This window comes from Marmota flaviventris, chromosome 9, assembly GCF_047511675.1.
Source record: "Marmota flaviventris isolate mMarFla1 chromosome 9, mMarFla1.hap1, whole genome shotgun sequence".
Lineage (NCBI taxonomy): Eukaryota > Metazoa > Chordata > Mammalia > Rodentia > Sciuridae > Marmota > Marmota flaviventris.
In genome coordinates, this window is record NC_092506.1 from 91,667,502 (window position 1) to 91,688,123 (window position 20,622).

At 37.0% G+C, this 20,622-nt stretch overlaps 1 protein-coding gene across 2 annotated transcripts in view; it reads right to left on the reverse strand.

The window, feature by feature from the left end:
* Positions 1-5,474: 5,474 nt before the first annotated feature.
* Positions 5,475-20,622, reverse strand: part of Kbtbd3 (kelch repeat and BTB domain containing 3) — a 28,867-nt gene continuing 13,719 nt past the window's right edge. The window contains exons 1-3 of one of the 2 annotated variants that reach the window (XM_027930605.2): positions 10,668-10,747; positions 9,963-10,085; positions 5,475-7,724 (exon numbers count right to left, since the gene is read on the reverse strand). In XM_027930605.2, coding sequence (XP_027786406.1) covers positions 6,122-7,720 — 1,599 coding nt within the window. In that variant the 5' untranslated portion in view covers positions 7,721-7,724; positions 9,963-10,085; positions 10,668-10,747 and the 3' untranslated portion in view covers positions 5,475-6,121. Of the gene's footprint in view, positions 7,725-9,962; positions 10,086-10,667; positions 10,913-20,622 lie in introns of those variants that run through there. The other variant, XM_027930604.2, reaches the window with a different exon arrangement.

The window sequence follows — 20,622 nt, forward strand, 5'->3', positions numbered from 1 at the left end:
GAAGGTTACTCTGTTCATTTCAGACTAGGTCGTCCATCTTGAAGTCTACATGGTTGCACATATCCCAAATATGAAGCCCCTTCTGACAATACCTCCCATCCCAGATAGTTCTCAGTAATTCTGAGACCCATAAGAGTCATTCAGGAATTTAGGACACTGGAGAGAGGCAAGAAAATGAGAGCCCTTGCATTGCCTTTCTCTACCTCTTTTATTTCTAGTAATAATACATACAGACAATATATTTTTTCTGAGATACATTTTAATAAATAATTACTTTATAGAATTGAAAAGTTTCACTACATGTTAGTATGTTCAATATGGACCTGCAAAAATGCTGATTTTATTTTTCATAGCATATCCAAAAGCCCACATTCCACTAATAAAGAAATGTAGTAAGTTACCCGTGTATGCAGTGCAAGTAGCTTTGAGCACTATCCTCCCCCAACCCAAGTGGGAGAAAGATCACTGAAGCTATCATGCTCTTATAGGAAAATTGGGGCTTGCATATGTATTAAAGAAACTTGCAGTCATTGTCTTATCCATTATTGCCTTTGAGTGAAGATATTATAGTTAAAATTCATGAAAACAAAACAATCTACAAGCACTAAAGAATTAAGTGAATAAATGACTTTAAATCTGTAATCTCACCTTCAAGAACTAATTATACATACACGACTATACAATCAGCTATACATGCTCTCCAAAGGTCGGCAGTATAGTGAATAATGTGATTTTACTCTCAAAAAAAATGCTTCTGATTAACCTTTCTGTGTAGTAAACAAAGGAAACAGAAGCTGAAGTCATAGAAACTGGCCTAAACCAATTTTCTCATACTTTAAACATAAACAATTATTAGGCATTATAAAAAGAATTAACACATACATTGATAGATAACTGAAGTACAATGTGGTACCATTCTAAAATGTAAACTCTTAACATAAAATAATTTCCTTTGTACATGAAAACAGACTGCAGATATATCAATTTCATTCAATTACACTATAACTATGATAAATATATTTTGCTTCACCTATTGCTCAATAAAATATCAGTTTGTTGGGTGCCTTATTAGGATGGGCAGTGTGCTAGTTGCTGGATTCTGAAATGATGAAGCTATGTCCCTATCCCTAAGAGCTTCTAGTTATGTGAGGAAGACAGACATTTATAAAATATTTATACAATGGGATGCTCACTACCAGAAGACTGTACTCTTGAGTTATTTTCAGCAACCTTGTTACATTTGAACCCAATAGCTTAATTTGTTGAGCTAGTTAGGTATTATGGTTGGAAATGTTGTCAATGGTAATGAAATGAAAAAAGCTCCCTGGCCCATAAGCTATTTATGACCCTGTTTCATGAAAATATCATTCTCTATCCAACTAACACCATAAATGAATCTCCAGATTTAAATAGTTACCATCATAGGCTGGTCTCTATTAATTGCTAAGAAAATTGTCCTCTTATTGACTACTTCTTATTATATAACTGCTTTGGTTACTAGTTTTGGTTTACATTTTAAAATCTTTTGTAGAGTATTTTTAAAAATTTGAAAACTACATAAAATAACAAAAGATTGACATTAAAGTTTGCTTTAGAATTCCTCACTCAGAAAATGATTATGATTGTGTGAGAAAGCAAGTAGAGCTCTAGCATTGGTGGGATTTACAAAAGCTAAAGAGATAGATGAGAGAATGAGAGGTCTTAATTTTTAAGTACACTGGGAATAGACAGTGAGGCACTGTCCAAATGTGAAATAGATTCTGCAATGCTAGTCAGGCTCAATCCACCAAAAAAAAAAAAAAAAAAAAAAAAGAAGAAAGAAAGAAAAGAAAAGAAAAAAGCAAGGGATAGATTCTCTGAGGCAACTGTATAAGGAACAGGTATGTAATCCAGCCTTTGTGGGAAATGAAAATGAGAGCCTGTTTTGGAAGGATGAGAGACATGGTACTGTTTCAAACACTTGAATGACTTGCAGACAGAGTCAGAAACCTCTGATCAACCGCTGGAAGTTTTATAGCAATTCAGAGCTATTTCCAATGTTTCTAATAGAACAATTCAAAAATGAAGATGGTGATTCTTTACCTCTTAAAGCACTGAGAGCTGAAAAAAAAAATCACATGTCCAGGTTTTCAAATTTAGAGGGAATTTCTACTCCAGATTGGAAACTGTATTAGATTTCAAGGTTAATTTCAAATTTGAAGTCTATGATTTAGAAGACTTACCTTTTGATAAATGTATAATAGTATCATTCTATGATTAAATTTGTTATTTTGTTATTAAATTTGACTAAGCATCAGTCATCAAATATAATTTATAAACATAATTTTTTAGAGTTCAAAATTAAATAATATCAATGGAAATCACTATCTTTGGTTGTATAAATACATTTCCATGAAGATAAAAACAAAGCTCAGAGAAACTGGCTTTTAGTTTTTATTCACTATAAGACAAACATGCATCTATGGTAAGTATAAGGGAAAATCCCAGTCAATATTTCACTATAAATGTCAGCACCATTTACCGACTTTTCCTGAGTGATTAAAAGAAAAAAAAATCCCCTTTAACCAAAATACTCCTCAAATTAAACAATTTGAAGTCTCAGGTCCTATTGAAAAATCTTGAGTATGCACAACCATTGAAATCAGATATCTAAATTGCTAACTAAATTAGAGGAAGAAGCAATTAGTCCATATAAGGAAAATGATTGAAATCAAAATGTATAAATAGAATGCAAAAATCTTTGGTCATGCACTCCTGTGCAGGAAATCACTGAGCTAACAATTTATCAAACGCCACAGTCCTTGATAAATAGTCGCATTCTAAAGCAGGACTTCATAAAGAGGACTTCGTGGAGCAAAGTTGTTTCTTAGACATAAATCTGGTTTCCTATAAATTTCAGCCCTTGTGTTTAGGAGTTCCTCCAGAGCTGCCCTCTGGAAAAAACATTTGGGATATTACACTTCAATTCTAAATATAGATAATTTCCAGAATACTAGATCCAATTAAAATCTCAAAGTAATATTATACATTTAACTATTTATTCATTACATCACAGTATTTTTTGCTTTCAAATATCAAAATATAAACAAATGCATTTCTCTATGCAATTCTGATTTTCAAGTGATGTACCTTGAGCTAAGCACACTCAATACATATTCAGCTGTTCCTCTTAGAAAATGGAATCATATTGCAGTATAAAGTCACTCTCAAATAATCTAACTTCCAACGGTAGCATGTAAGAACTCTCTCTTTTCCAGTATCAGGGTTGAATATTATGGAAATTCAGTTAATTTTGATTATGCAAATATTCTTCATATTATTTATCTCAAAGGCTGCAGATGAACAAAAGTTACATTAGATTTTAGCCCAAATCCAGAGGTCACTCTAGGAATATTTATTGAATTTTATCTCATACGTTAATCTTTTTATACTTATTGACATATACCTTTAAATTTTAAAGATAGCACAATATTCAAATAATTTTTCATGCATAATATAAATGTAGTCTAACAGACAAACAATAATGAATTTAGAAATGTTATGCAGAATTTCTCCACAGGAATGACAACAATCTGGAAAATGAGCACAATTGTCTCTTATGCTGTAGCATTGGCTGAAAGATAAAATGAAAGGAAGAAAGAATTTGAAAATAATGACTAAGGGAAGAGTTCATAAAAGAATGTTATTTTTTCTTACCTAAATTTACAAACAGAAAAGATGGCCCCTTCTGGAGGTACTGTTAATAGACTTGAGGGATTGCTGAGATTTGCATGTCAGAAATCCAGAATGATGAGATCAGAATGATACATTTTGTTCTTAGACAGTGAAGCTATGATTGGCAAGACTAGAGCATATACCCAGCACTAAACCTGTGTAGATGGATTCCTTGAGGAATCTAAAGACAGAATCATTTTTAAGGCATATAGATCAAATGAAAGTACAACGACAACAAGATTCAATTAGAAGATCAGTTAGTGGTGCAAAGCCCACAGGCAATGAGAAAAAATAGTGAATACAGGAAGAGTTTGGGGTCTTATAACTAGACATAGTATTTTCTTCACAGTGATAATTGAAGAAGAGCTGAAAGGTGTGCTATAAAGGAATGACAATGCATGAAAATGATCAAGAAATAACCCACAGCCCCTGTAGCAACTAAGGCAGAAAATCTGCATTAGAAAAAGGTAAAAAACAAAATTCATGGGGAACTACCTACATTTTGATAAGAAGGATATTTCTAGAAACATTACCATAAAGCAATGGCCAATGAGAAGAATGGTAGAAATCAAGATGATAAAATAATGAAACAGTATCAGAAAAGGATTTGGTTTTGCTTTAGTTCTCCTTTCTGGAAGCGATGAACAATTCCTAAAGTCAGTGATGACAACAATATTTAAACATACTCTATTAATATATGCTTAAATTAATGGTTCAGTAAATCCAAATATAGGTCACTTACTGTTATAGTCTTTCTCAAATAATGTGTTTTCAAAGGCACACAAATATAGAGAAGCCTCCATTAAATTTTCTTTCTTAAACACACACCTAGAGGAAAGGGCAGAGCCAACTAATCATGTGCTTAGATAGGAAGGCCACCAATTCTATAGAATTCTCTTTATGTAACTGTCACCTCATTGGAGACAGTCCCTGTTTGTACTCTAAATTCTCTTTGATATTGAAAAATATATTTGAAACTTATTTTCATAATTTTTTGTGGTAGAATAAAAGAAACTTCATTTAAATACATTTCCACTTTATATTTACTACAGATTAAAAGTTACTACTAAGTATATGAAACTACATGTGATTCCAGAGAAATACAATCTACACATTACCTGAGATATAAACCAGGAATCTTAAAATGTAAAATGTCTTTTATACTGAGTAAAAAAACATTTCCTTGCAAGACATAACCATCTATTGAAAACAAGACCAATATTCTTTTTACTTGAGTTGAAAATTAAACACTTAAACAGGTAGTGAATACTATTATCAATACCAAAAAGCTTAGTCATCTTTTTAAATTAGAAATTAATTTACTATGAGTAATTTACCGAAGGAGTAAACCAGAATAGTGCTTTAAAGGTTGTATATGTTATTGCAGAAAACTGATATGGTGACAAATAAATCCTAAAATTTCTTACTGTAGCTGAAATTTGAAAAAAGTTTAAGAAATGGAATGATAAGATCCACTTATCTAGAGGTCAAATTTTCTATATCTTCAATTATGTTGGAACCTGACATTGATACAGAAAAAAAAATATTTTAAGACTACCATCCTAGAATCTAAGAATATCACTACATGTGTTACATGTTAAGATAAACTCAGTCTAGGTATAACTTAGAACCACTAATAAGGAGTGTTAATTTACTAATGAGCCAAAAAATATGATGAAAGGTATACTGCTAAAGAATTTAAACTGACAACAAAAATAATCAGTTTTAAAAGATTTAAGTAACTGTCAATAGCATGGTATTCTATATTGGTACAAAATGATTTTATTAAGCTGAATTACTAAAAAAAAAACTAATGTAGGTTTACTGTTTAGAATGATGGGGAAATATGTTTCATTTTAGAAAAATTCTGGCAAAAAAAAAAAGGTAAAAGAAAGAAATGTTTAAAAAAGTTAACCTAAGATCAGAAAGAACAGGAATTCAATAACTCTTAGGCTGACAGTATCAAGCAAGGATTCTCACCTACTTATACTTTCTTTCACGTCCCATAATGTAGTGTGTATAATTCATTTTTACTACCTCAAGAGATTTACCCATCTACATAGTACAAATCTGTGAACTTTGTTTTAACTAATCTTTCATAGGAGAAGTACTTAAAAAAAATCAAAGTATCAAAGCCTATGACTTTTACTTACATATGAAAATACTAAGTATTCTGTATTCTCCAAGATTAAATTACATTCAACATAATTTTTGGTAAATGTATTGTGTATTATAAATTTCTGGGAACTGTATATTCATAGCTAGCATACATACATAGTAGTCCTGTAATAGAAGGAACATTTTATTTTAGTAAGATGTAAAGACCTTTCTACCAATCATTATGGCAAACAGATTTACCATGTTACAAGAATGGAGTAGTTTTACAATGTCCAAGCACATACTTCTTTTAGAAATGATTAGAAAACCATGGGTCCCTGTATTTATTGAACTGAATCACCTGGCAGTAAAATTCAGTTAAGGCTCTTGGCATTGGTGAAACTTCTTCCCACTCTGACCTGCTGCTGTGGTAGACTTGTACTTCATCTGTGATTTCATCTGGTGCATAATCACCACCTAATATATAAATCTTATCTTCAATTCCAATTGCACCTGCATTAAAACCTGCACATTCAAAAGACCCTTCACCCTTCCAAACACAAGTATCTGGACAAAAACTATAAACTTTATAGGTGGAAAGGTCACATATATACAGTGTGCAATTTACAGGGACAGCTTTAATTAGTGTAGCATGAAAAAATTGCCCAAACTCTGCTACTAGTTCAGACCACTGATCAGTTGTAGCATTATATTTAAAAAAGCAATCAAGTGATGGGTTGAAGGCATCTGTAATTTCTACCTCTGATCCAAGAACATAAATTACATTTTGGCATGCACTTGCTTCTGGATAATATATGCCTCTAGGTAATGGGCTAACAGATATCCATTCTTTAGAAAGAGGATCGTATGACTCAACATCTAGGAGACTTTTAATGTCCTGAGATCCCCTAGTCTTTCCACCTATGACAAATAATCTGTTGAGAGCCATAACTGATGTATGCATGGTTCTTGGTGTTTTCATATTTGATACCAAGAAGAAATCATTTTTGACTGGGCAGTAGCACCAGGTTTGATCGGTGGCATCATGGTAAGACTCAGCAATATGAAGTCGAACCTTTCTACAACACTTCCCTTTGCAACCACCAGTCAAGAATATTTTCTCTCCATAGCTAGACAGACTAGACCCTGGCAAATCAATCAGGTGTGATTGGGGTAATATTTTCCATGAGTCAGTTTTAATATTATAGCAAAATGTATATTGATTTTCTCCATTTTCTTCAGTTTTATGAATAAATATGTATTTTTCAGTTGTGGATGGTCGAGCATCAGGGAAAAGTCCACTAGAACCTTGTACACATTTAATTGCATCCACGATTATGTCAAAACAGTTTGTGCTTTTGAGTAAACACTCTTCATTGAGAAGACAGTCTTGAAGTGTGTCCTCGGATAACTGATGTAATCTTACTTTCTTAATCAAATGAGGCAGATGCTTTTGCCTTGATTCTAAGTTATGTTTTGTCCAATTAAGGACGACCTTCAGTACTGTTTCTTCTTCAGGAACATTTAATTCATCTGATTCCAGACATTTTTGCAGTATTCCAAAATTCATCTCTAAGAAATCATTGGATTTAAATAACAGAGAAAAGTGATGTTGTACAAAGTATAATGCATGATCAAACAAACGGGTTGAACCATAGCTATCTGATATAGATAATAAATGTAAACAATTGACGAGATTAATGCTTTTTATTAAAAAGTCACTGCAAGCTTTGGATAGGAAGGAAACTTGAAGAAATGATGACAACTGGAAGAACATTTCCACATTATCATCTGTAATTTTTGTCTTTCCAGTATAGGCATAATCAAGAAATGCTTTTACTGCTTTGGAGGACAAATTAGTAATGGTAACACTTCCATCATCTCTTTCTTTCATGTTTACTTCAAACATAGCCCTGCAAAAATAAAGAACACAAAAGAACAAGTAAACAGGAATATTTTGCTCTGTAATTTTCAATATACCCGAAGGAGGTTTCCTTTATACTTACGGTGATTTAAAATACATTTATGAAATCATACTTGATAGCATTCTAATGAATGCTAAAACTAAGAATACAACTTAGGAAAAAGGAGAATGATAAGCTACTTCCTACATCAATACTTCTTAATATGAAACTACTAGCTACTCAATACTTCTTAATATGAAACCAAATGAAAATAGTGATAAAAGTTAGTATATCCATATTACATATTATGGAGGAGTTTTAAATAATGTATATTAATTGAAAGATATTAATCTATAATGATAATTATATTAATTATTAAAATCTCTATAATTACTTTAGGGTAAAATTAAGAGCATGGCCTCTAGAGCCAGCTGCCTGAGTAGGTTTTCTAGCCTCTGCCACTTATTAATTGTACGACCCTGGGGAGGTGACAACTTTCCTCTACTTCAAATTCTTCATCTGAAGATGGGGATACTGATACTATCTACTTCATTGGGTTTTTGAGAGGAATAAGTTAATCAATTCAAAGTATTAGCTATTAGTGTTATCATTTAAAGAAAGCAAATGCTTTTTCTATAAGATTGAATGTATTTTTGATTTACTACCAGTTTCCACATTTCTTTTCATAAGACAGAAGTAAGATCATATTTCTATACTTTATTTACTCATATTTAAAGTATCTGGCCAACATTTATCTTATATTTATCCTGTTTTCATAAAGTGGTTACTATAAAATGTGTGAATTCTTTTCAATTTCTTATTCCAAATGACTTTACATGTTAATCATAATTTCCTTTGTCCAAAAACATAATCAAGGGTATTTATCATGCATTATGCACATTTTTTGACATTTTAATATTATATTTTCCTTCCAACATTGCAGTGAGTACATTTGATCATAATGTACAATTATGAATTGGTAGCTTTTTTTTACAAGAGTATAAATGATCAAATTTCTATCTATATTTTTTAATGAAAACTATATTAAATATTCATTTAATAAAAGGATCTGTCATTTGTGTTATTTAAAACAGGCAGAAAATTAGAAACCTATATTAGTCTAATAGTAATTTTAAAAATGAAAAGGAGTCCTATAAAAAATAAGGTGTAAGCTAAAAAAAAGTACTATGGACATAAACATTTAATTAAAAAATAATGTCAACAAGAAGAGTAGAGGACTGAAATTCAAATGCTTACATAAACCTCTTACTTTATTTGGATGAAAATATAGGGAAATCAAGCTGTATGTCCAAATCAGATTATTTCCATTTTTGCTAGGTTTAGAAATAATAATCATATCAGCTAATATTAGTTAAATATAGTGGGTACTCTGATGATTATTATACATTATTTCAGTTAACCCTTATAATGATCCTATGAGTTAGGTCCTATTTTTATTACCCTAATTTCTGACAAATGAGGAAACTTACACCTGAAGAGATTACCTAATTTGCCTAAGGTCACATGTCTAACAAATGGCAGAACTGGGATTTATATTAGGGCATATGTATTAAGAGACCAAGTATTTAATCATTATACTATACAGTTTCCTTTAAATAAGAGGTGATATGAAGGATAAAGGAGCAGAAGAGTTACATGGAAGAAAAGCTGGATTAGAAGAGAGGAGGGAAGACATTGGTGGAACCCAAGAGTGGCAGGATATAAGAACACTTAAAGCCACAATGGAGTTCAAGGAATAACTCAGAATACCAAAAGCGAGAAATGAGAGGAATAGATCAAGACTTATAATTAGGCAAACGGCTAGTTCAATAACTGTAGCTTCCTGGTCCCCAGTAAACAGTGCAGCACTAAGCCACAGGTCCCAAATTCAAAGTAAAAAACCCTACAGAGTGTTTATCAAGTAGCAGACATCAAAAAATGTTTGCTAAATGTCCACCTAAGATTTACTCTGAAGAAAATAAGGGTGAGATCTTATTAGAAAATTGGGGTTAAATTAAGATTCAAATAGTATAAATTCCATGCTGTTTTGGTATTTTAAATTTTATTTTGTTTTTATAAAATGTATTTATTAGGGATTTAAACACTATGTACTTAGCTTCCAAAATTGAGCGTAATGAACAACACTGCAATTAGGATTTTAAGTTATTGCAGTGTAACCAGGAAGGCTGAAGGTTATGGTATTACCAAAATAGACTTGTCCATGAAGGCTCCACAGGACAGTATTACCTTGAGACAACTATCAGATAAGAGGGCAATGTGTCTGATCCTTAACCTTGTAGAATCAGCAACCCACTGTCATCACAGGATTCTTGTAATATCATGGCTAGGAGAATCTGTAGGGTGACCTCACTGGAAACCAAATTACATTTATATTATATTTATAATCAGAACAATTTATGTACTACAGAGAAATGCTTTGCTAAGAATTACTTTTCCCTACTATAGGAATATCTTTGCCAAAGAGGGGAGAAATTTTTAAGTTCTCTGAGTTAGAGCCCCTTCCCTTAGGTACTACATGGATCAAATACACAACCAAAGTTTATTTTCCTAACTCATATTCTTTGAACTGTTTTCATGTTTGTTCAACTTATCATTTCATCTTTTTATACAATAATATAGTGCAGGGATCTCCTAAACAAAACTAACTTTATATGAAAAAAAAATTACTTCCCAGAACATTTCAAGAGACTAAGATTTCCTAGAACTTTGGGAAATATAGGCTTGGGAAGGCCCAAGTTTTGAAAAGGTAGTTTTAAGTTCTCCTGTTCAAAAATCACTTGTTAATCTTAGTTTTATCTAGTTTTTCTTTAAGAACTAAAAATTATTTTGCATATTCCTGTGCAAATAACTAAGGAGAAAAAAGTGAGCTAATCATATCATAAACTTCATTATCCATATCATAAAATTTGAGACATAGACAAGGTAAAGTACCTGAAAAAGTCACTACATGCTGCTAACACACAACGATGACATGGGATTATCTCATCTTTCATAATTATTTTGAAATCATAAAAGACATTTTGCTCTCTAAAATTCTGCAGTATACTTAAGATTTTCTGTCCATGATCTTCAGACACAAGGAAGTTGTTTTTCTTCTCAGATGGAATTCCATTACATGAGCTTCGTATGTTGAAATCATATGAATTATCCATAGCCAATTCCATCTGTATTTGGAACTAGAATGAAAAAAAAAATCACCAATGAAGTAGAGATCTAATGAAAATTTCAGACCTCAAAATCTACCTTCATAATGTCAATTTTACAAACATACTAACAACAATCACACGATAGTAAATCTTGTTCTAAATATTTGCTTTCATAACATTTAATAATAAATTCCTGTTGAATTTTCATAAATGTTGAGCTCACTGGAATTAAACAATATATTATGAGGCATAACATTCTTGCTATACAATTGTGTTAAATACCAAACTTACACCTTGTAAAAATACATAGCTTATCTAGGATCTCACTTCATGACTAACCTTATTGTTACAATAAGCAGCATTATTTCTGTAGTAATAATTATTTGAGTATGTACCTAGCGCATCCCTCTTCCCTCCCATCCATTTTCTTCTGGTTGCAAAGTAGGCATTAAAATGTTAACCATTGGAGCATTGAAGGTTACTTTTACAAGATAATTAGTTTAAAAGATCAGAGTGGTTGATTGCACTAAACTAGTTATGACCTTTACTGAGGAAGACAAAGGCAAATATTGATCCAAGTTTACTTATTTGAAAGAAGGAAGGAAAAGAACATGTAACTTTATTTTAAAAAGACTTTCTAAACATGAGGTCAGCTATCCAAGAGAGTTGAAGGCCAGAAAATCATGAATTCCCCAAACTGTCATTTCAGCTCCCAGCATAAAATTTTTACCACCAAAAGCAAGGGATTGCAAAACAGAAGTGTTGTTTTGTTTTAGATAGAAGAAACTTGATCATGTTAATACACTGAGGACAAAGGTTAGGTATAGAGGGAAATTTTGACAATCACAACCATATAAATTCAGCATCTATATCCATGTAATGAAGCAGAATTTTTGGACCTTTAAACCCAAAAGCTGGAGAATAATACTACATGTAAAACTTCCATTTCTGTTAACAATAAACATTGATAGGCAAATGTATAGTTAGAGACTCTGAACTTTCATAGTTTATAGTGATATAACAAGACTGAAGGTACCAGGATTTATAGTAAGTAATTTATGTAATTATTATATTCAATGCTCATAATAATCTCCTTAGGTTGGTATTGGTAATGCCTTTTTTGAACAGATTGAGGCTCAGATTAAATAATATGCCTACGAACACAAAATTCATAGAAACATGTTTGTTTCACTCAAAGCCCATACTCTTCATGACCCTCAAATTCAACATCAAGTGAAAATATAGAAAGTAAATGTAGCATTCTTAAGATCCCATCATAATGAACTGGTTAAAAGTTTCATCAGTTTAAGATCAGTCTTGATAACGAGGACATATATGATAACAACAGATAACATCGGCTGAGCCAGTAAGTTGTGCCAGGCACTGGCCCACGGGTTTTACATGGTATTTAATTCTTATAATTATATTCCCTATACAAAAAAAACTTCTGCTCCCCCTGTTTTTCCTGCTAAGTACAACAACCTCCCTTGAACACACACATACACACTCAGAATTTCAAACATATGAAGACTACGAAAAAAGTGGAGAGAAGAAAACAGAGTGCCTAGTGAACATGGGACCTAAGGAGCAAGATGGTGGTGAGTTCCTTGTGTTTTTTTTTTTTTCCTAATATAATCTGGATACTGAAGAATTTTGGCGTGCACGCATGCGCGTGCACACACACACACACACACACACAGAAAGAGCCTCAAGAAAAACTTGTGGACCCAACATGGTGGCGGGCGGGGAGGCAGCACTTTTAGTACCTCCTCAATAACGGGGTTAGAGAGACGCATAAATATGTTCAGATTCTACCTGCTGAGAAACTTCTAGCAAAATTCTGCTGAAGTGAGACCTGCTGGTGAATTTATAAGATTATTGTAGGTGACAGTTTGCCCCAGATGAGTGAATCTCTGCTACGCGGCGCAGAGGTCCAGACCTGCCACCTGCCGCTGCTGCGCAGCGAACAGCAGATCAGCAGGTGTGGCGTAGGGACCCTATGAAGAGGTCTCTAAACAAGCCTTCATGAAACAGCGAACCTGGAACCGAAACCAACCGAGACTGGGTCAGACCAGAGACAGGCCAGACCCACCCCTCCCTTCGGAAACTCTGGCAAGGAGCCTGGGGCCCACCATAGCAGACAGGTGACGTCACCAGAATTCAGTGGACAGGATTCCTTCCCAGCGGAATTGGCTTTAGCAGGTGTGTGATTCCCACCCTCACCAGATACATACAGCTGGGAAAACTCGATCCAGAGCTCCGTGGGCGCGACTGTAGGGGCCGAGGGAAACGGAGGAGACTCCCGACCCCCAACTCCCACTACCGCCAGCAGCGTGGGCGTGTCTGTAGGGGCCGAGGGAAGCAGAAGGGACTCCAGACCCCCAACTCCTCCTACCACCAGCAGCGTGGACGTGACTGTAGGGGCCGAGGGAAGCAGAGGGGATTCTCGATCCCCAACTCCCCTTACCATCAGCAGCGACACCCAAGGTCTTAGCCGCCAGTTCCCGGGGGCGTGCCCACCAAAGGGGTCCGGAAAAATTAAACTGTCGGTTCCCAGATCACCGCTCCATAGAACTGGGGCTTGGATGAATAACAGAGAGAGCGCTCAGTTGTTCGGGAAATAGGGCATGCAGTGGGGCTGCAAGTGTAATCAGATCCTTGGCGAGCGCCTCCGGTGAGCGGGGGTCTAGCTGGCTGACAGGAGGAAGGGGGGAGGGGCAGGAGAAGAGAAACGGCTCTGGACTAACAGGATAGAGACACTCCCAGGAGCCGCCTTACAGGGATTGCTGTGGGCACATACAAGGCAGGAGCTCGGTGGGAGAGCACACCTCCGCCTACTGGAAGAGAAGAAAATGGCTCTCTAAGACTTCATTTTATTTTTATTTCTATTTTATTAGTTTTTTTTCTCTCCCCTTTTCCTTACTTCTTTCTTTCCCTTTTCAAGTTTTATTGCTCTTTCCATTCTCCTCTATTTTATCTACCTTTCTCTCCATCTTTCTTTTCAAGAGCTCCTTCCTTCCCCTTCCCCCCAACTTTCATCCCAAGCATTACGTCTTCCATTACGTGTAACTGTCTAAATGCAAATAGGTGATCGTTTTGAGGCTATCTATAGGGCTTCTAAATACCTAGCTATTACCAAACACCCTGATCCAATCGCCTGTTAATATCCCCCTGCAATCTTCCAAAGTAGCCAAGACATACTAACCTTCATACCATCATAGCACCTAACCTAAACATAAAGTCCTAAGACCAAACAACAAATCACTATATGCATACAGAATCCGTAAGCCTTTTATGATTGAAGGAATCAGCTTTAAAGTACAATAAAGCCCAACATTTCTAGGCATAGTCTGCCACCACAAAGGAGACACCACAGAGACATACAAAACCAAAACAACTTTATAGGAGAAAATAGAAACACAGCAGTTACACAGAGTTGGAAAGTAACGTGAACACCATGAAAAAACAAGGGAAAAAAGGATTACAAACAATGCAGGACAACTTAAATTTACAGGAGAACCTAGAGGCATCAGAAAAATGGACAGAGAAAGAACTCAAGGCATACCTGACTCAGATGGAATGGAATCTTAGAGAAGTCATTAGACAGCAAGTCCAAACAATGAAAGAATACTTTGAAAACGAATTGCATAAGCAAATTCAAATAGCAAAGAATGAACTCTACCAGGAGATAGAGATTTAAAAAAAAAATCAAACCATAATCCTAGAAATGCAGGAAACCATAAACCAAATTAAAACCTCAAAAGAGAATATTACAAATAGACTAGATCAAACAGAAGTCAGAACATCAGAAAATGAAGACAAAGTTTATCAACTCGAAAAGAATATAGTCAACGCAGAAAGGATGTTAAGAAATCACGAGCAATCCATCCAAGAGATATGGGATGTCATAAAAAAACCAAACTTGAGAGTCATTGGGTTAGAAGAAGGTATAGAGGTTCAAACCAAAGGAATGAACAATCTATTGAATGAAATAATCTTAGAAAACTTCCCAGATATGAAAGATGGAATGGATTGCCAAATCCTGGAAGCCTATAGGACCCCAAACATTCAAAACCGTAATAGACCAACTCCAGGAAACATAATTATGAAGATATCCAACATACAGAACAAGGAGAAAATATTAAAAGCTACGAGAGAATGGAGGCAGATTACATTCAGGGGTAAACCAATTAGGTTAACGGCTGATTTTTTATCACAGACGTTGAAAGCGAGAAGATCCTGGAACAACGTATTTCAAACGCTGAAAAATAATGGATTCCAACCAAGAATACTGTATCCAGCAAAATTAAGCTTCAGATTTGAAAATGAAATTAAAATATTTCACAATAAACAAAAGTTAAAAGAATTCGCAGCCAGAAAACCAGCACTGCAAGGCATTTTGAGCAAAACACTACAAGAAGAGGAATTGAAAAACAGCACCCAAAACAAACTGTGGGAGGTAACTCAATAAAGGGGGGAAAAATAACCAAAGAGGAAAAACTAGCCAAATTAAAATAAATAAATAGAGACTGAAGATGGCGGCGAGGGGAGTGCATTGCCCCTGTGTGCCGCGTCACTGTGTGGGAGAATGACGAGTCAGGACTGCTAAAGGCTATCTTGTTAGGAATTTCCAGCAATACTGGGGTGCTCCGGAACCTGGAGGAAGGATTTCCATCGCACGAGGATCGGCTGCGGGGACTCAAACGCGAGAGACTTGTCGCACGGAGGGTAACACTGCTTATTCAGCAAATGGCCCCGCGGCTAGAGTCTGCAGCACGTGCTGGGAAACGAGGAGATAGCGACGCAGGGATACAGCGCTGCAGTTTCTGCCAGCCGTGCAAGCACCGTACTCAGTGCTGAATTCTGGGTTTGAGACGGGGGAAGGAAGCGGTCCAATTCGGTTCTCCACACCGGTCAGATCACAGAGGAGGCCAGCGGCCACCATCTTGGAGAGCTGACGTCACCATCCCTGTTTTCAACTGACCGCAGCACATTCAGCCATAGAACAGGTAATTTCAGGCTGCCATTCGCCTGCGGCTTGCAGACAGATTACTCAGGCTCAGTGCTAGATGACCCGCGGAGACTGCTTCTTGGAGCCTGCTCTTATCGGAGCATACACTGAGCACAGAGCGGCTGAGTTCCGGCTCCTGGAACTGCTCTGGCCCAGGGCTAAGGAGCCCGCGGAAACTGCTTCTTGGTCCGGGTCCTGCTGAGTACTGTGGAGGTAAATACCAACCGAGCCTTTGTGGGCAATGGCAACAGGACTGACACAGGGCCTGTGAGGGCCGGTCAGGACTCACCCGTTGCTTTGGTCACCCGGCAAAGGGAACGAAGTGCTGCCATTCGCTTAGGATACCAACATGGCAGAGATCTGATGTCATCAGAAAGCGGCGGAGGAGAGATCTTCATCAATACCAGCGGCGACAGAAACAGTTGGTCTCCTGGTAGGGAGGGTGAGTCACAGACACCCGAGTCTCTCTCGCTTTGTCTGCGAGCCAGAGGGGAGGAGCCGGGCCGCCGCCCGCGCCCGGAGCAGGCCCAGCGGCTCGCCGGCGTGGTGGTTGCGTGACCCCAATTGGAGAGGGGGCAGAGCGGAGCCGCCACCCACGCCCGCAAGGTGGGCAGACCTGCAACCCAGTGGTACGCGGGCGTGGTAGGAGGGGCAGGGCAGAGCCGCCGCCCGCGCCTGCAAGGTAAGCACACCAGCGACAGACTGGTGGTCAGGCCCAGCGGCCTGCCAGCGTGGTACACACGTCACCCCAACTGGAGTAGGGGCAGAGCAGAGCCTTCGCCAGCGCCCGGATCAGGCCGCGACGGTGTGGTGGTCACGTGACCCCAATTGGAGTGGGGGCGGAGCGGAACCGCCACCTGTGCCCACAGGGTGGGCAGACCTGCGACCAACCTGCAGATCAGGCCCAGCGGTTCGCAGGCGTGGTAGGAGGGGCAGGGCAGAGCCGCCACCCGCGCCTGCAAGGTAGGCAGACCTGCAACAGACCGGCGGATCAGGCCCAGTGGCCTGCCGGCGTCACACGTAACCCCAATTGGAGTAGGGGCAGAGCAGAGCCACCGCCCGCGCCAGGAACAGGCCCAGTGACCTGCCGGCGTGGTAGTCAGGACACCGCAATTGGAGTAGGGGCAGAGCAGAGCCGCCACCCGTGCCCGAAAGGTGGGCAGACCTGCGACCGACCAGCAGGACAGGCCCAGTGGCCTGCCGGTGCGACAGACACGTCACCCCATTTGGAGTAGGGGCAGAGCAGAGCCGCCGCCCGTGCCCGCAAGGTAGGCAGACCTGCGACCGACCAGTGGAACAGGCCCAGCAGCCGGCCGGGGTGGGAGGCACGTCACCCCAATTGGAGTAGGGGCAGAGCATAGCCGCTGCCCGCGCCCGGAACAGGCCCAGTGACCTGCCGGCATGGTAGTCACGACACCCCAGAACATCAGACAATGAAGACAAAGTATTTCAACTTGAAAAGAACATAGACAGCTCAGCAAGACTGTTAAGAAACCATGAGCAGAACATCCAAGAAATATGGGATAACATTAAGAGACCAAACTTAAGAGTCATTGGGATACAGGAAGGTACAGAACTCCAAACCAAAGGAATGAGCAATCCATTCAATAAAATAATACGAGAAAACTTCCCAGACTTGAAGAATGAGACAGAATCCCAAATCCTAGAAGCCTACAGGACGCCGAATGTGCAAAATCATAAGAGATCCACACCTAGACACATTATAATGAAGATGCCCAACATACAGAATAAGGAGAAAATTTTAAAAGCTACAAGAGAAAGGAAGCAGATTACATTTAGGGGTAAGCCAATCAGGATAACAGCTGATCTTTCAACACAGACTCTGAAAGCTAGAAGATCCTGGAATAACATATTTCAAACACTGAAAGAAAATGGGTTCCAACCAAGAATTGTGTATCCAGCGAAATTAAGCTTCAGGATGGAAGATGAAATTAAAACCTTCCACAATAAACAAAATTTAAAAGAATTCGCAGCTAGAAAACCATCTCTTCAAAACATCCTCGGCAAAACATTACAGGAAGAGGAAATGGAAAATAACAATGAAAACCAACAGTGGGAGGTAGGACAGTAAAGGGGGGGGGAATAATCAAAGAGGAAAACAAACCATGTTTAGTAACAGAAATAAACAAATATGGCTGGAAGAACAACCCATATCTCAATAATAACCCTAAATGTTAATGGCTTAAACTCACCAATTAAGAGACACAGGCTAGTAGAATGGATCACAAAACAAGACCCAACAATATGCTGCCTACAGGAGACGCATTTGATAGGAAAAGACATACATAGGCTGAAGGTGAAAGGTTGGGAAAAATCATATCACTCATATGGACTTCGGAAACAAGCAGGAGTGACCATACTCATATCAAATAAAATAGATTTCAAGCCCAAGTTAATCAAAAGGGATAAAGAGGGACACTACATACTGCTCAAGGGAACCATACACCAACAAGACATAACAATCATAAATATATATGCCCCAAACAATGGTGCAGCTATATTCATCAAACAAACTCTTCTCAAGTTCAAGAGTCTAATAGACCACCATACCATAATCATGGGAGACTTCAACACACCTCTCTCGCCACTGGACAGATCTTCCAAACAAAAGTTGAATAAGGAAACTATAGAACTCAATAACACAATTAACAACCTAGACTTAATTGACATATATAGAATATACCACCCAACATCAAGCAGTTACACTTTTTTCTCAGCAGCACATGGATCCTTCTCAAAAATAGATCATATATTATGTCACAGGGCAGCTCTTAGACAATATAAAGGAGTAGAGATAATACCATGCATCTTATCTGATCATAATGGAAAGAAACTGAAAATCAACGATAAAAAAAGGAAGGAAAAATCATGCATCACTTGGAGAATGAACAATAGGTTACTGAATGATCAATGGGTTATAGAAGACATCAAGGAGGAAATTAAAAAATTCTTAGAGATAAATGAAAACACAGACACAACATATTGGAATCTATGGGACACATTGAAAGCAGTTCTAAGAGGAAAATTCATTGCTTGGAGTTCATTCCTTAAAAAAAGAAAAAACCAACAAATAAATGATCTCATACTTCATCTCAAAATCCTAGAAAAAGAAGAGCAAAACAACAGCAAAAGAAGTAGAAGGCAAGAAATAATTAAAATCAGAGCTGAAATTAATGAAATTGAAACAATTGAAAAAATTGACAAAACTAAAAGTTGGTTCTTAGAAAAAATAAATAAAATCGACAGACCCTTAGCCATGCTAACGAAGAGAAGAAGAGAGAGAACTCAAATTACTAGCATACAGGATGAAAAAGGCAATATCACAACAGACACTTCAGAAATACAGAAGATAATCAGAAATTATTTTGAATCCTTATACTCCAATAAATTAGAAGATAGTAAAGGCATCGATAAATTTCGTAAGTCATATGATCTGCCCAGATTGAGTCAGGAGGATATAGAAAACCTAAACAGACCAATATCAATTGAGGAAATAGAAGAAACCATCAAAAGACTACCAACTAAGAAAAGCCCAGGACCGGATGGGTATACAGCAAGCAGAGTTTTACAAAACCTTTAAAGAGGAACTAATACCAATACTTTTCAAGCTACTTCAGGAAATAGAAAAAGAAGGAGAACTTCCAAATTCATTCTACAAGGCCAACATCACCCTGATACCTAAACCAGACAAAGACACTTCAAAGAAAGAAAACTACAGACCAATATCTCTAATGAACCTGGATGCAAAAATCCTCAATAAAATTCTGGCAAATCGGATACAAAAACATATCAAAAAAATTGTGCACCATGATCAAGTAGGATTCATCCCTGGGATGCAAGGCTGGTTCAATATACGGAAATCAATAAATGTTATTCACCACATCAATAGACTTAAAAATAAGAACCATATGATCATCTCGATAGATGCGGAAAAAGCATTCGACAAAGTACAGCATCCCTTTATGTTCAAAACTCTAGAAAAACTAGGGATAACAGGAAGATACCTCAATATTGTAAAAGCAATCTATGCTAAACCTCAGGCTAGCATCATTCTGAATGGAGAAAAATTGAAGGCATTCCCTCTAAAATCTGGAACAAGTCAGGGATGCCCTCTCTCACCACTTCTGTTCAACATAGTTCTCGAAACGCTGGCCAGAGCAATTAGACAGACGAAAGAAATTAAAGGCATAAAAATAGGAAAAGAAGAACTTAAATTATCACTATTTGCAGGTGACATGATTCTATACCTAGCAGACCCAAAAGGGTCTACAAAGAAACTATTAGAGCTAATAAATGAATTCAGCAAAGTGGCAGGATATAAAATCAACATGCATAAATCAAAGGCATTCCTGTATATCAGCGACAAATCCTCTGAAATGGAAATGAGGACAACCACTCCATTCACAATATCCTCAAAAAAATAAAATACTTGGGAATCAACCTAACAAAAGAGGTGAAAGACTTATACAATGAAAACTACAGAACCCTAAAGAGAGAAATAGAAGAAGATCTTAGAAGATGGAAAAATATACCCTGTTCATGGATAGGCAGAACTAACATCATCAAAATGGCGATATTACCAAAAGTTCTCTATAGGTTTAATGCAATGCCAATCAAAATCCCAACGGCATTTCTTGTAGAAATAGATAAAACAATCATGAAATTCATATGGAAAAATAAAAGACCCAGAATAGTAAAAACAATGCTA